Source organism: Tachypleus tridentatus, chromosome 4 (assembly GCF_004210375.1).
Source record: "Tachypleus tridentatus isolate NWPU-2018 chromosome 4, ASM421037v1, whole genome shotgun sequence".
In the NCBI taxonomy this organism is placed as follows: Eukaryota; Metazoa; Arthropoda; class Merostomata; order Xiphosura; family Limulidae; genus Tachypleus; species Tachypleus tridentatus.
In genome coordinates this window covers 89,698,237-89,716,434 of record NC_134828.1, presented here as the reverse complement: position 1 = coordinate 89,716,434, position 18,198 = coordinate 89,698,237, and the positions used below count along the sequence as shown (strand labels likewise).

At 31.1% G+C, this 18,198-nt stretch overlaps 1 protein-coding gene across 4 annotated transcripts in view; it reads left to right on the top strand.

The window, feature by feature from the left end:
• Nucleotides 1-18,198, top strand: part of LOC143249662 (diacylglycerol kinase theta-like) — an 89,988-nt gene that overhangs the window by 47,449 nt on the left and 24,341 nt on the right. For all 4 annotated transcript variants that reach the window (XR_013027890.1, XR_013027891.1, XM_076499936.1 and 1 more), the window contains exons 14-16: nucleotides 2,062-2,246; nucleotides 5,653-5,777; nucleotides 11,803-12,060. Coding sequence is in view for 2 of the 4 variants with exons in the window: in XM_076499936.1 (XP_076356051.1) it covers nucleotides 2,062-2,246; nucleotides 5,653-5,777; nucleotides 11,803-12,060 (568 nt within the window). In the remaining 2 variants the exon portion in view is untranslated. The remainder of the gene's footprint in view (nucleotides 1-2,061; nucleotides 2,247-5,652; nucleotides 5,778-11,802; nucleotides 12,061-18,198) is intronic.

Below are 18,198 nucleotides of genomic sequence, written 5' to 3'. Positions count from 1 at the left end.
TTAAGAGCTTAAAGCTTATATTAAAATATGGATTATTAGCTCTAATTTTCTGTTAAAGTAATTGATATAACATGCACAAGAATTAGTTTAATTAAATTTTAAAACTAACTCACTAAAAACATTGTAACTTGCACAATTAAGGTTGCCTGTGGAGAGAGGGGTAATTACTGCTGAAAACTCTATAGGCATTTTCTTCAAAATGTCAAGGATACCATATTCTGAAGAGAGTGATGAGGTATCACCAAAAACAAAGAATAAAGATTAATTTGAAAAAATGGTTTGTGACAATCTCGTTCCATTGCAGTATCTTCAGCTTGCTTCTTTCTCTGGTTAACTGTTTGTTGCATTATTTTGTGAGTGCTGAGGTGGTTTGTATTCCTTTCAATTTTGAAATTTTACTTTATATTCCAGGAACTGTTTTGTTTATAAAATGCCATGTATGGTACAATTATATATTGGGGTCTGAAGCTAAAAAAAAAAACGTTTAAAATTAAAATATATCATTTACCTCATTATCACTAATGAATGTCTTTACAAATCATGGATGTTGGGAAGATACTAAGCAAAATTTGATATTAACTAATTAATTTCAGTATTGATCAGCAGTCATCAAAGCCATCAAAAATTATTTTGTTCCATGTATTGTGTTAAAATTAGAGAAGCCAACATTTGTGGTTCAATGTAACATATCTGCCATACAGTCCCAACATGGCGAATTTTAACACCATAAAAATTATAAAAAAACAAAGCAATATCAAAAACTGTTTATATTGCAGCTTGGGACCTGCATGAAGTTGTATTTGTACTAAAATTTATGTAAATTGGTTGGTATATGAATGAATAGTTCACAAAAATACCAAATTGTACTGAAAAATAGAGGAAAAAACAAACATTCTGATGTTGTCTGTATCTTTATTGTCTGTAAAAATACCTTTATACCAAATTCCATATAAATTGACCTAAATATGGTGGTGTAATTGTCAAAAACCATACTAAATATGAATTTCATTGCATCTTGACACTGTATAATTGCTAAAACCAGAAAAGTTAAGTATTTTTTGTTTATTAGTTTTTGTTGCCTGTAGAAAATCATCTTTGTGCTAAATCCCATGTAAATTAGTCAAATATGAATGAATAATTCACCTGAAACTCTAAAGTTGTGGATTTTTGTGAGCTATAACTCCCATAAAGATTCTAAATGGGCAAGTTCAGTATTTTTTGTGTGTAACAGTGTGCTGAGCCCATGAAAATTTATATTTGTACCAGTTTTCATATTGATTGCTGTAAATATGATTTTGTGGCAAAATATACATTATTTGGGGTTGTTTTACATTTTACCATATAAAATTCTTCAAAACACTTAAATAAATAAAAAATATATAAAAATATATCTGGGTATATTGGATCATGGTATAACCTTATCAAGTTTCAAATCAATCTGCCAAGAAATGGCAATCAACTGAAAAGTGTTTAGAAGATAAACAATATAAAAACAGTATGTCTCTCGATGAAGACATAAGTGGTAGAATTATTCATGAAATGTAATTCGAGTATTTTTTACCTTTGGTGATGGATGTGGTCATTTAGCCTTCTGAAAGATGTAATGTGAGCTATTTATATATTGTTTGGCATAATAGTTGTATTAAAAGCTTTTGTTGCAACAGAAGCCATTTCATAACTTTTGCATAAGTTGGCATTAAAAAAGATTTTTTTGTTTTTATGAAAATTGTTCTACAGGGTAGTTAGTAAACTGTTGACCAGTAAATATTTTATAATGCATATTCATGTGTTTGATAACTGTAACTATTTTGTGCATGAATATAATTAATTATTAAAACATGAGGTTGTGAAATTACATGTGCAGGGACTAAATTTTTTTTAGATCTGTACTGGTAACTGACACTATTACTTTGAAGTATATTATGTTTTTAAGTTAAGCAATAATAATGTGATGAAAATAAAAGATGTTCAGAAACTGTTGATGACTGTTTTTTTTTTGTTTTTTTGCAACCCTGCATTTTACATGTATGCTATTTTGCATTTTTATCATTAATTTTACAGCTTACAGGTTCAAACAGATTGGACCAATCTACTATGAATATGGCTCACTGATTGTTTCCTATGACAATGCAGACATAGCAGTTAAAGCCTTTTATATGCTGAGAGAATGTAGCTTTGATGATAAAAACCTTCTAGTCCTCTTATTACCAAGTATTACCCCAGAGATGATCCCAGCAGGAATCAGGGTAAGCCAGACACAGGCAAATGTTATCCCAGACAGAATATTTCATGTATATGAATAATATTACTAAACTGCTCTAATATGTTACTTTAAAATTCCAAATTCATGTAAAAATTATTTCACAAATTATCTCTGTAAATTTAGTTATTTGTAGAATATTTTTAATTTGCCCTGTTTCCAAATTGTATTTGTGGATGATCCCTTTTGGAAACAGACACACAAACAAAAACACTAGTTAAATTTATCACAAAATTTTCCTTTCAAAGACCACTAGTAAGAGTGGTCCTCCAATATATTATTACAAATATGTTTTAACTGTGTTGCACAGGATTTCCCTTTAAATTGTTCTATACAAGACATTGTGCCACATTAAAAATGTAATTAAACACCTTTATTATCAGTGTATATGAACAAAAAATATTATAAGGTATTACTGAAAATTTTATATTATCTAAGTTTTAAGTCCTTTATTTCAGAAAAACTACAAAATTTCAGATGTGTTGTCACATAACCCTTGAGCTGTGAAAAAATTTAACTTTGGCAGTCTCAGTCTTGTTTAAGATAATGTCAGTCATATACAGGGTGGACCGTAAGTTTCTACCCATCCATATATCTTGTGTATTTAGTGTACCTGTGTGCTGTCCCTCATTCTCGCTGCATAATATTATGCGACGTACTTGTCACAATATGTTCTTCAAGTGTAAATGGGCTTACATTGGCCATATTTCTCTGAAGAAAAAAAAAGAAACGAATTTATAATACATGCGTAATTGAATATAACATAACATATGGATGGGTAGGGACTTACGGGCCACCCTGTAGATATATGCTTAAACAATAAGTTTGTTTACTTGCCCTATTGACATTACATTCCAAAGTTCTTTGGACAAATATAGCATTAACAAATAATACATTTTGTCAAACTATGACAGGTGCCTTTGCTTGAACCTTGTAGAATATAGTCATTAAAAAGAGGTCATCTTTCACTGCAATCTAACTGTTGTTTTGAAACTGGCATAGAGTTTTCCTGATAGGATAGATGTAACTGCTTGTGGTGTTGTTGGCTGCTTGATTGACAATAGCACTTATGGTTGTTTCTTACCGAGGTATGTAATAGTTTGACACTTAAATTATATTTAGGTCTTACTTTTATATCTCAGTTAATCATGTATTATTTATGTTTTAAAATGCATAATTGGAAGGTTCTATTTTTGTGAAATGTACCTCATACTTTGGTTCTCAGGAAGTGATTTCAAAGCAGTAACACAAATGCAAAAATAATGAGTATACCTCAACCATTTGTGATCAGTTAGTAAACACATATCTTGGAAAATTTGTTATTAGATGATTGTCCTATTACTTTTTCACATGAAAATATCCAAAGTAACACGTTGCTGTAATCCCATGTGTTCTCCTTTACAGTTGTTTGTTTTCAAAACAGTTAGTACAGCTAATTTGAGTAAATAAAAATATTAGTCTAAATTCAATCTGAAAAGTGTATAATTTGATTTATCCTATACTAAGTACAGGTAACAAGGTTTATTTGGATATACTCATTTGGAGTTTGTAATAAAATTAGTTTTTTGTTTTTAAGTATGTGATTCCTTTATGCAAATTTCTTGTGTAGATACTCAAATTCTGTCATACTGTTATACACGACAGTCAAAACATTTGTTGTTATCAATAATGGAAAGGGCAAGAGTATATTTTTCAATAAAAAATCACTGAACATAAAATTGCAAGAACTTTCTTATTCCAGTTTTACTTCTGAGAGGAATATGTTGTGTGCCTAATGCTTTCCCTACCATATTTAGTTCCACCATGTGTAGATAGTTAGGGTGTAGTATGTATGGAATATACTAGTGACAAATCACGTTATTTTTGTGGAAAAAAAGTCCTTAAAAGTAGGATTACATAACAGGTGTATCTCTCTCAACTGTATAACTAACATTCAAATGGTATGAGTAATAGTAGTTTAGGTTTAAATGACTGATAAATTAGAAAACTAAATTGGTGAGCAATAATTTTGGGTCTGTTTATAAAAACTGATAATTGGGGGCATGTTAAATTGCATGCAGAGGAGTTCACAGAGCAGGTAAAAGAGATTGTTTTAATTCAACTCCGTATATGTACTTTGCACTTTCTAATAAAATGTCGCATTATAATATATAATAGGATAAAGCTTATATTTATAACCTGTGGAGGTAGTCTGATATAAAATAACTATTCTTACTAGCTTGCTATACCTAGATTTACTGTAGAAATGTAAAGTCAGATCACATTATTTTCTGCCCCTATTTTGCTAATATACAGATGAGGTGTGTATTTTGGTGATGGATCTTGTATCTACTTCTGTAGAATGAATGGTAAACAAAGTTGGCAAATGAAATATTACCATAGAAAAAAGGCAGCAGAAGGGAAAACCTTCAATGTGTTTGATTTTTGCCTTTTTATTCTAGCTGCAATATAATTTGGTAAAGTAGAATGAATGTGAAAAACAGTTGTTGCCTTCATTAAGGTGATAAAATATGTCAGCCTGAATGGTAGATTTTTGGCACAATGTTTTTTTAAGCTATACAAGGTGTTCAGAAAGACACTATGCAGTTTTGAAGGCAGCGATAACAGCATTCATTCAGTCCATTTTAAGCCAGCAAATGATAGCAGTGTTTAGAAACAAAATAAGAAGGATCCAGGGTCACTTTCAACATTGTTTATAATTGTCATTCATATTTACTTCCTGTATTCTATATTGAAACATATCTGTTAATAAATATATAAATGCACAGTGACTTTCCAAACACCCTGTATTTTAAAGAACTAAAAATCTCTATGCCCTTGTAGCAGTCAACACATATTCCATGTATTCATGGACAGATATTTAGGAAAAATAGTTAATTAAGTAATCTGAGTTTTTGCATACAAAAAACTTGTAAAGTTTACTGAAAGCTTGCCAAACTTCATGAAGATACAAAGCATATCAAAAGTTATAGTTTGGAAACTCTGATGAACACTTTGGAGTCACAAGATTGGTGTAATCTACCAGGCTCATAGCCAGAAGTTTCACATAATAATTAAAGTAAATAACAGAAATGACTCTTTCATATATATATATATATATATATAAATGTCTTTTTAACAACTCTTGAGTTAGAAGTATCATCTGTTGATAACTGAAGTGATTTTATAAGTATTTCTTTTAAAATTGATTTCATGCAGAGCATATGTATTAATGTTATCTTTTTCTCTTTTTTTTTTTGCTGGGTTTAATCTTACAGTTTTTCTTTATTTTCAGTCTGGCTTTAATTGAGGGAACTTCTATTCTGTACCATAATAATGATAATTGTTGTGTTTATTTGTTGCTCTTAACTTTAAGGATCATTCATATCAATTTCAATGTTGTTTGTTTTTAGCCATTGTTAGTGTTTGTTAATGTGAAGAGTGGCGGTTGTCAAGGACTGGAGTTATTGTCATCCTTTAGGAAATTGTTAAATCCTTATCAAGTGTATGATCTTGAAAATGGTGGACCTCTTCCAGGGTGAGCTGATTATTCCCTAATTTCTTAAAACTTGTAGACTGTATGATAAAAACTTTGGTAAGAAATAATGTGTGAAACTTTCTGTAACCTCTTCCATGTTGAATAGCTAGTACATTATTGTTAAATTAAGAGCTTGGAAACTTTTGAGTAAAACACTTAAAGTACAATGCAAAGGCAGAAAGTCATTGTAATACATATTTCATAGAAAGCAAAGCATTTAAAACATTTTTGTCTGAATATGAAGCAGAAACATGACTTGGTATATGTTAAAAATGAAATATAATTCTTATTATATTATTATATAATATAATATTATTTTTATATTATATTATCTCTGCAGTGTTGTTTTGTGTAATATTCATTTTAAACCTCTTATTGTATTTCCCTGAACTTATCCTTTTGGACCCAAGGGGAGTCACTGAAATTTTGAGTTTTTTTCTTTCTCACACAAGATACGTAAATAAGTTGCATAAAACACAGTACAAACTTACAATATGCAACTAGTTTCAGCTTAAAATAACTACTATGACATTTTGAGTTTTTTAAATAATTATTTTGAGTTTTAAAGTTATTTAAATTAAAATTACAAGACTTATTGAAAAAACATTGAAAATTCTTCCATTTTTCTCAATTTTTTGTTGTTATTGTTATTCATCTAGTATATTTTATCTTCATTGTTAATCATTGACTAGTTTCTTTGTTTCATACTTTATTTGTCACATGCAGTTGCCACCACTTTCAAATGTAATTGACAATAAATATGTCAAACAACTGGCAAAGATCTATCAGAACAGTCACCAAAGTTCTTGCATTGAGCATGATTCTTGTACATCTTTAGCCCATTCACACTGTCACATGTATTGGTAAAAAAGAATTTCTTGTTTTAGTCAAAATAGTAGCTTTCTATAATGGCTTATGTTTAAGTGACAGGCTAGATTCAGGTCAAACACAGCATCATGTTGATTGAAGAAATGTACCAGAATGAAAAATTTTGCTTGTAAAATGAGACCCCTTTGATATTCACAGTACTACTATACACACAGAAAGTTTACTTTTTCAAAAGTCTTACTCAGACAGATTCCTAAAACTTGGCAGCTACTGAAATTGCATCACCATTACTTAAAAAGCTGGTAACAATGCTTTTGTTTAGGTTCTTTGTAAAGAACAGTTTGTTTCATAAATAAAATTTGTTTTTAATAAATTATTTATTTTCATTGATTGAATTACAATAGATGTAATAGTAATATTAAATAGATGTGAATTTTGTCGTGCAACTGTAGCATTACAAACCTAACTGATCTGATGATTTGATTATTAAAACAAAACATATAGCTTTCAAAGATATTTTTTTTTCTTGAATGAAAATAATTTATGAAGAAACTTTTTTAAAACTTAAAAATCTTTGGATATTTCTTTTAAACTCTCTCACAAAACCGTAAATATCTGCTCACATCACTTTCTGTAATCAGCCGATTTAAATAGCATGTATAGTTATTTTCAAAGTTGTGCATCATCAGTAATTGTTCATATCACTTTCTGTAATATTATCAAATGGTAGAAATGAAGCTCTGTACTAGTAATAATACTAACAGAAAATGAAAATTGAAGAGTTCGTGTTTTATGTAAATATCAAATGGGTCATTCCATGTCAAATCATCCAGGGTGACTCCCACAGAATGTCTTGAAAATATTCACATGTGCTCATCTACCCATATTTTTAAAAATTGCCAAAGATTAGATCAATATGTCTAATAGTTTCTGATTTACAGCCCTGTAAAATTTAATTACTTTTTTGTTATTTTTGACAAATTCATTTTCGGGCAACTTTGGCTGCTTAAAGCTGCAAGAATGATGATGGTAGAAGGCTGAAATTTGTTACACTGACTGAATTAATCCCAGAGAATTCAAAAATGGTCTCAAATTAAGTTTATTTTTCTTAAGATTTGTATAGTGAGGCTGTAAAATCACCTGAAAACCCAAAATTGTAAAAAACATTGGTTTATTTAATAAGCCATAACTCTAAGACTTAATATGATACAAAGCTGATTTTTTTTTTCAAATTTCCTATAACATATCAGTTGATAAATCAGCAATTGTTGTAATTAAATGTCTTTTAGATCTCCTGTAAAAAAAATTTGTTGCATGCAGCTTTTTATGATTTAGCTAAAAATAGTCCTACTTCAGGCCACAGTTTGACCGTGTCGCCAGTTATTCAGCCTTTTCAGATTTTTACCATATATTCTTACATCTGTGAATATGGTCTACAAAAACAATCAAGATGGTATTCAACCTACTTTTTGAGTTATAATTTTTAAAGTACTCTCTGACCGTATGTGTTTTATTTACAAAGTAATTCAGTTCAGGTGTGTTACTGTGTGCAAATATATCCATACAATTTGAAAAATACCTGTTAGAATTTTATGAATCCCACTGAAATATTCTAACCAGCCTTTCACAATGTTAAATAATGAAGTTGTAAGAAACAAGAAAGAATTAATTCATTTCTGAACATATTTATTGGCATAACTAGTTAGATCACATGGCAATGCAAATATATTGTGTATGCATTACAGTTATGCAGATGTGGCTGAGTTTCCACATAGAAAATTTTCCAAAATCTGGATGATTTGACATGGAATAACTCAAATGTGAACTCATACTTTGGAGTGGATAAGAAAAATAATCAGTGTGTGTTGTTTAAAGATAAAACTCTTAAGAGTTGTTGAAATAAGGTTAAGATTGTTATTTGAACTTAATTTTTTTGAAATTTGATATGCACATGTGAAGTTAACACATGAAAGAACCTCTGTGGTTGTCATTGGGTTCATTTCTGCAGCTTTGATTTCCCCCAGCAAAAATTCAAAGTTGTATCTATGATTTTTGTCTCTAATAAGACAAAATTATTTTTAAAAATCCGTGAAATCCTAATGCTTTCAACAATGGATCTATCTTTATCAAAGCTGCAGAATGATGCAAAGTATGAACATAAGTTTTGTCAGGTTTTACGTGTGATGTTATGTATGGGCTGGATTCTTTACAGTTGGTGTCAATGACTTGTTGACAATAAATTTTAAGAACAAACAGACAGCACACAATCCACTTGTTTTAAAATAATGTATTCAAAACAAGTTAACTGTCTGTACAAAAATTTATGTTGTTAGTTATCCCATTTGTAACCAAAGCTTTAAATAATTGTCTCATTTTCATTAAAGTCCACACAGGAGGGTTCGTTTACTTTAGAATACCCCTTTACAAGACAAATTATTATCCTCTACTCTGTTATCACAATACATTTATTTATGAAAGAGGAATTATTATTCTACACTCTATTATTACACTTTAAAAAATCTCCATTATACACACTTCATAGCTAAACATACAATCATGCAATCTAACTTCACTCTTACTTTCATTAACTTGCACACTTGCACTTACTTGGTAGATTTTGTATCTGTATTGCCTGACCGAGGTCTAGAACTGTGTACAGACTGTGAGACATTATGATGTAACAATACTCTCTTAAAACAACAAGGAAAACTTACTGGGTTTATGTAACTACATGACATAAATTTGCAGCAATTCAACTACACAACACATGATTCATAAATAGTTACATAAATAAACTTGCCATATCTGTTGCTTTTAAAAATAGTTTACTTTGGCTGCTCATGAAAAATAAAACAAATAATAATCTTGTATTAAACTTTAAATGAACAGTCATGCATATCTAACAAGCTCAGAAATTGAAAATAATTTCATAAGACCAGGTATGGACCAAAATCAAATGTTAATTCTTTGAGACTGGATTAATTTATTTATGTGGTACAGAGATCAAATTGAAAATTGAAGTTAAAATTAGAAAAATACAAAGCAACTTTCCAATGTTATATATTTTTCTTTTATTACTATAGTATTTTTATTGATGAACAGTGTGAAAAAGAAACAGTACAAAATCAGATTTACTTCTGCTATGGTCAAATGAAAGCATAATTTTTAACTTGTGTATATTAAACAAATTTGTGAAATATTAAATTAAGAAACTAGGAAAATATTAGAAATATATTACTAAATTAGTAAAATAATTCAAAAGTGATAACTACAATCTCAGAGAAGCAAGAACAGTGTTTAATTGATAATGAAAGTGTTAAAGGGTGAAGGTCATTCATGTTTAAATCAAATTTAATTCTATTAAATATACAGTGCAAATAGCCCTTGAGTAGCTTTGTATGAAATTCAAAAAACAAAACAAATATCAAAGATAAAAGCATTAAATGTTGAAAAGTTACCAACTTTCATCTTTCTCTGTCAGATTTGGATTTAAACGCAGTTTTGATACCTAAAAGAACCTGTCATTGATAGAATACTCAGAAAGAAAAAAGCTTTAAATACATAACCTTTCCATTTTAGTATTAGTAGAATATTAATAATTGTTTAAGCATTCTTTGATGGTTTTTATGTTGGACAGATTTTATCTAGTTCAGTGAGCAGCATTCAGGTATTAAGTGAATGTTCACCTATATGTCAAGTTTCAAAATTTAAATAAATATATTTCTCTATTTCAACTATTTTTTACACTAAAATATGGATTTAATATATTTATTGTTATTTAGTATAACTTGAAAAGAAAAAAAAATGCAGAGTTGCATTTCTATACAGATCCGATGAGTCTTACATGTAGAAACTAGACTTATTGAATTATTACACCCATCCTAAAGCAAAGGTTATCTTTTTCTAAGAAACTATCATCTTTTTAGAATGTAGCTCTCCAGGATTTGTATTTAGTGATTTTCCTTCTCTTTTTCCAACTTTATTGGTACAGTCTCTTACCACACCTGTTTATGGCTTCACAGCATATGATGTTAACAATTACTCATGAAGATCAGCTTTAAAAATAGTCATCAGCAAAGCTTGAATATGATTGGATAAAACTGTGTATGTCAGAGTAGAGTGAACAAAGTGTCATGTGAACTTTCACACTCATTTATGGTTAGGTGATTTGGATGTTGTTTCTGCAGAGAAGATAAATGGATTTAATGGAAAACTTGGAAGATGAAAGAGCAAACCACAGATCTTGGAGTATTGTTATAGTTTTCTTAGATATTCTTTTCATTCTTGAAAGTCTTAAATTATGTATTTGGAAACTTCATTATGGAGGCTATGGAAACTTCATGAAATGACAATACATCAGCTAAGCCTAGTTAGGTTTACAGAGTACAGTAGGTGTTGGTAAAATATTCTAGAGATGCAGATGACTGAAATCCCATTTTTATTAAATGTTATTGTAAAGTTTATCCCATTCCAACAACACACATAAATAAAATAATTTATCTATATAAAAGAAAGTATATTCATTAGAAATTACTTGATTTTGAAAAAGAATATTGTTAATGAAAATATTATTGCCCAACATGATCTTGATCCACTTTAACATATCAGGTTACAGATGACTACTAAATTGTTTTTTAAGTGTTCTTGTTCCTAGCTGTATGTGTAACTCAAAGTTATCTGTTTTTTCATGAGTTGTAAAGAACTGAGTGAATCCATTTTGATGAAGTTTGGTAGAGGAACTAAATATTGTGTGAAAATGAAGAAGCCTTAAGATGAATGGTTCAAGATTGGCAGCTATTTCAATTAAACCAACATAATGAAGTTTCAGTTGAGTGAGGAGCTTGGCAGTAAAACATGCAAAACTAATTCCAAAACCAAATAGTGATATTTAATGCTGCTAGTAGCATGAGTACTATTTCATTGAACAAATGATTTCCATGTTACAATTCAGTACAGGGGAAATCATGGCCCTGTTGTTATTTTTTGAAGTCAAAAATTTCTAGATACCTTTATTAGTTTATACTTAGTGTTATATCTGATGACAACGAAATAATATTATTGAAATGTACTGTTTTATCTTTTAATTATGTATGCATATTGTTTTTATCACATTATGATCTCAAATCAGTATAGTACTATAAACAGTCAGTATAAATAATACATTATAATTTTAAAACCCATGTTTGTTATAATGCAGGTTATATGTGTTTAGACGAGTGAAGGACTACAAGATTTTAGTTTGTGGAGGAGATGGTACAGTAGGATGGACACTACAGTGTCTAGACAATGTTGGTCAAGACTCAGAGTGCTCATCCCCTCCTTGTGCTATCCTGCCTCTTGGAACAGGCAACGACCTTGCCAGGGTTCTTCGTTGGGGTCCTGGCTACACTGGTGGAGAGGAACCACTTACACTGCTCAAGGATGTTATTGATGCAGAAGAGATAAGATTAGATAGGTAAGCAAGACCTTAAATGGAATTTAAAAAAAGAACATTTTGTTGTATTATTGTAACTAACTGTTAGGGTTGCTGGTAACTTGAAAACTAATTTGTACAACAGTTTCAGTGGTATATTCAAAGATTAAAAAGTATATTCTTCAATGATGTCAGAAAAAGACAAATTCAAGAAGTCATGATACAGAATTATTAAACCCCATAAAAGCAGTTTCAGAAGCATTTGGGTTATGTTTTTTTTATCATTCTGTTTCAAAAATATATTTTAAAACTTATTTCAGTGGCTTTCATGTAAAACTTATAAAAATCAGACATTGGAAATGCATTTCATATACTTCCATATCAAACATTAAGAACAAATGTTAGTGTTTTTGTTTGTTTGTTCTGAGTTTTTATTTATTTGAACTTTGATATTTTTGTTAATTTTGCAAGCAGCTTGTAGGATTTTTTTAAAATAATGAAAGAACAATATGGTATGAAAAGTTCAAATGTTTTAAACTTTGAAATGTGTTAAAATGAGCTGTAATCTTCTTTATCAAAGTCATAGTCCATTCTTTATAACTTCCTGAAAAATGAACTACTACTCATTATGGATTATGACATTTTTATCAATCAGACATGATTTTAAAGTATTTTCTACTTAACTTGTAATATTATTTACTCCTCTGGTTACAATTGAAAAGATTATAGTGTGTAGATACCTGAACCAAGTCAGGATCACATGCTAAAGCACTTCCAGGGCATCAGCAAGGATTTGGTTGTCATTGTTTATGTTGCACACTTACAAGTGGATGTTATTTTCTGTGTTGGTAGTATATGTGTTTAAAATGTACATTTCTTTATAACAGAAGTTATAGAAAACATACATCCTACTAATGTTGCAATCCAGTTTTTGTATGTGTGCTAAATATGATTTGAAACTGGGACAGTTTGTATTACAAGAGAGTGCTTTATTAACTGAGCTAAAGAGTCAATCCACTTGCAGTTACTGGTAAAACACTTTTTAAAAACTAAAACTAGCATTTTTTAATAAGGGCTCTTCTTTGGGTCTTACCTCAAGATGCCCCACAATAGATGTCAACTTTTTTGTTTTTGTCTCATCTTTTACAACTCCTGATTTTTTTGAACTTGGAACACTTAATACATTAGTCAGGGAAAAGATGGCATTTTTTTATTATTTAGTATAATAATTATACAGTACATATTGTCATTTTGTAAAACAGTAAAGTGCAATGACTATAATTGCAGTAACTAGACAAGAAATTTTCTGTATAAAGTATTATTGGAACTAACAGTAAAATAGAGGTTAGTAAGTTCATCTTCCTTTCACCTGAGATTCTAGTTAAAATCTGGTACTGTTTCTGTTTTTCTTAGTTACATAGTTATGTTACAGTTATCATTAGATAAGCTCCCAGGGTAGTAAAAAGAGGATATTTAAATATTAAATATTGTCATGATATTTACAATAATTTTTAATGTAGTACAGTTTAAAATCTCCAGACTAAGCAAATGCTACAGGTACCATACAATTACTCTGATATTAGCTCATTCTTTAATTTAAAAAAAAAACTAAGCTTTCATACATTTTTCGATGTAGAATAAAACAAAACATTTGCAGATTGTATAAGCTGTGAAAGGTATGCTTAATCCTTCAGATCAATTTTTTCAGGTAAAATAGACAATAGAAATATAAAAGTAGTATATTTTATTGAACTTAGTTTCGTGTGTAATATGTATATATAGTAGTCTATAGGATAAGGTGTATCAATTGTAGTACTGAAATAATACCAAATTTCCCTTGATGCAATAGGAAAGTGTGTGCATCATCCCTTGTATAGAAGGCTGTAAACCCTTATAGGATTTTTTTAGATTAAGTAACAATATTTCATGTTTATAATCAGGTATCTTATTTTCCTTTCAGTATTGCTCATAAATAGATTCATTGAAAGTCTTTGGTGTTATGAGGTATTCCATTATAAGTTAAACTATAAGTTAATAAATTTTAAGATTTCATTTGTACATTTGATTCATTTTAATTAAATGGGGACCAGAATTTTTAAAATCTATAATCGTTTAAGGCTGTTAATAGTTTGAAACCAAGGAACCACAGGGGTTTGCTGTAAAAGGTTATAAATATTTCATTTTACTCCTAGTCGAAAGTACTTTCTAGGTGCACAACCTGGCAGCTCAGTTATTGTAGCTTTTTTTACAGCATGGTCTGTGATGGTAGATTTTATTGCTTGGATATCCCACTTTTGATCTATACAGATGACATACATGAGAATGTAAAATTATCCAAATGTCTTTATCAACCTTAAAATTTAACAGGAACTATATTTTTACATCTTTGTTTGATCAAAGGATCTTTACTAGATTGACATCATGCAATAAATTTAGTAAAATATTATTAGAAATTACATTTTAACACAATTGTACAAACTCAAAATTGTAGTTACAATGGACAGGGGAACTATTCCAGATAAGGCTGAGTATTATATGACAGTGTGAAAACATCTTTTATTTAACATCAAAATGTATTTAACACTGGAAAATGATAAGGTTGAATACTGAGTCGATACATTTCAATAAACTCAAAGATTCAGTCTTACAAAATAGTGCCTACCAAATGAGGATGAATATCATATATAGTATTCCCAGCTACTACTTTTTATAACTTATCCACAGAGAAAAAAGATGCTCATCTGGATAAATTTACATGTGAATCTCAAAAGTAGATACACATGAATAAAAGCACGTAACATCAAACATGGATATAGAACACAATAAATTCAGACATCAGTTATCTACATCAGATTCATTACCACTATTTTCATCAAACTGTACCAAGTGCTGTGCACATGAACATTTTACCACTAGTTCATGACACTTGCACATTAAATAAAATGGTACTTGTTTTTTGGCACAGAAGCAGTTACTACTACAACTCTTTTTGCAGCCATATGAGATTGTCTTTGACATATTGTATGGCCACAGTGGTGTGGTAACAGACACTTGCAGAAGCCATGCATGGTGACCTGATGAATATATATTCATCCTTATTTGGTAGGCATCAAGATACCACTTTGGCCCTAAATTCCTGTAGACAGGCAGCTTTGGAGTAGCCACCCTAGGGTCAGTTGGTTGGTCCACTTGTTCTAAGATTAACCAAGTACCAGTGTCAGATGTTCTCAACAGGTGTAGTAGACATTGTATCTAAAGCTGGTGTTTGAGTTTTGTGCTCACGAAACCTTGGTGTTGCTGCAATGTCCTTGTTTGACATTGTAATGCATCCCTTTGTTAGGGCTCCATGGTTGGTGGGGTCAGTAGGCACTGAAAAATTCTTTTTTTTTTATTATGGATCCTCCAAATATAAACTTAAATTAAATAGTGAAAAACACAGTCCACAAGTAAATTACTTCTTGATTCTGAGCAGCAATCTTCAACATCTGTAACACCTGTACCTCATTTTCTTATACTACATTTTCTTTTAGACAAACCTTTAGGGCAAATGTCTCCCTTTTTTTCATTCAGAAGGGACTAGAGGGACTTGCTGGCTCTCCAGCATCAGGCAAAAAGCTTTGCTTTGATGTCATATTGGTGAAAACTTCCACATCTCAACACAGTGAACTCCTCTTACATTCAAAATGCAATTGGGGATATACCTATTGAGGTTATGCCTCACTCTACTTTGAATTTGTCACAAGGAATTATTGTTGAGAGGGATTTGAAGAACATCCCCGAGTCAGAGATTCTCACTGGTTTCTCCACCCAAGATGTTTCTGCAGTGAGGCATATCTCCTTTTGCAAAGATGGAATTATGGTGCTGACCAGTGTCCTCATTCTGACATATACATCACCTAGTCCACCTGCCACCATCAAGGCAGGTTATCTTAATTGCAAGGTATGGCCATACATTCCAAACCCTCTCATATGTTTCCAGTGCTAGCGGTTCAGTCACTCAAAAGCATCATGTAGTGGTTCCTTGATGTGTGCTTGTTGCAGTGGCAAGGACCACAATGCCTCTGAGTGTGAAACAGACCCTCATTGCATCAATTGCAATGGCTCTCACCCATCCTACTTTCATTCTTGCCCTAAATGATTGGAAGAAAAAGAGGTGCAGCAAAAAAAGAGGTGATTCAAAACATTACTTGCCCGGAGGCTTGAAAGTTGCTGTCCACCACTTCATCTTGGACGTATGCTGCTGTACTTCGTTCAACTACTATATTGGGAGTGCAGATGGATCTTTCTGTGCCTCCAAAAGAATTGTTCTCAAACCAAATGAAAAGTTTTTGACATCCATTGCTAAAAAAGTTGATGAATCGACGTCAATACTCATCTCTGTCCCTAACATGCTTTCCAGCAAATCCCAAGATCTACTTCCATTGATTCTGCGTGCAGGCATTTTTACAGGTACGTCATTTTCTCCCACCCCAAGATGCAAAATGATCATTCGTTCACATCCTCAGTCATTGGAATCCTCTTCCAACAGCAAAGACCTGCCCAACTGACCCAGGGCAGGATCCATAGAAGTCAACAGACCTACCTCAAATAAAAATATAGTCATAAATAGAAGGGCTCTCCACCCAATTCGCCTACACATAAATAAAAATGGTCACCTTGATACAATGAAACTGTCGAGGTTTACGTTCTAATCTGGATGACATCAAAACACTGATTGCTTCTTACCATCATGTTTGTCTTTCCTTACAGAAAACATTTCTGAAACCTGCTGATACAGCCACCTTTTGCCAGTTTTCTTTGTACAGAAATGACAGGCTGTGTAATGGATGAGTGCATGGAGGGGTGGCACTGTTGGTTAATCAGCATGTGCCCACCCTGTTTTTGCCACTCGACATACCCATGGAGGCCATAACCATCTGTGTTTCCTTGGGTCTTACCATCACTGTTTGTTCTCTCATCTGTCACCTGCAGCAACCTGTGATCAATCAGACCTTGATGCTGTCATTGAACAGTTGTTGTCTCCCCTTTTTAATGCTGGGGTACTTTAATGGACATCATTCTTTCTGGGGAAGTGCTGATGTTGATGGGAGGGGTTGCTGTGTGGAACATGTGCTCTCTAATCACAACCCTTTTCTTTTTAGTAGTGGTTCTTATATTTATTTTCATGCACCTAGTCAGTCTTTTACAGCTATTGATCTCTCAATTTGCTCTCCTTCACTATTCTCCCACTTTTCATGGAGGGTTAACAATAACCCACAAGGCAGTCATCATTTTCTTATCATGTATTTTAGATTTTTTTCACTATTTACTTTTAGATTAACAAATGAACTGATGTGTAAAGAATAATTATAATCTGCAATTTAATACCAAAGTTACTAACATACATTCATAATTCAGAAAAATTTTGAATGTTTGTCTACAAACATGATGACATGGCCTCTGACCTGTGACTATATGAAGACCTGTGTGGGTAGAGTTAACTCTTGTTACTAAGATTTTTATCATTAACCCATTGTAGTCGTGTCTACAGTATGGACTTGTGTATTGATAAATCACAAGTGATCTTTATGAAAGAAGTTTTGTCTTTCAAGAGGAAAGAATTATAAATTGATTTGGGCAGACTTAGGGATCAGTTGGTTATAGAATGTTCTTGATTTTTCTTTTTAGCTTGGTATCAGGAGAATTACTGAAAGGTAAATAGTAAGATGATAGAATATTTGGGGTTGTAAACTAATATACCTTATATCAAGGAATGCTAGAGGGAAAGCATTTTTAAATAAATATTATTTTAATACTGATTAATTAATGAGGGGAATTATAATAAGAGCTGATAAGTGTATATACTCTACATACAAATGATAATGCTTATTAAATTAATTTTGATAAATGACAGTACAGCACAAACAATGTTGGTTTGTGGCAATATCTAGTTTTGAACCTGTTGTTCAGGTTGATAATGCATACATACAAAAAAGGCAACAGAGTTTCTTTTTTATCTTTAACTGTAAACTTAATATTCCTGTATTTAGAACTTGCACACTGTACAGATAGAAAATCAAAACTGCATAAAGCAGATGTACCAACCAGACCTCTTGTATATCTAACATACAAACTCACAGTTATAAATTAGCTAGTTTCTACTGTCAAAGGTTGCTCTTATTTCTTCAAATCAACATAATT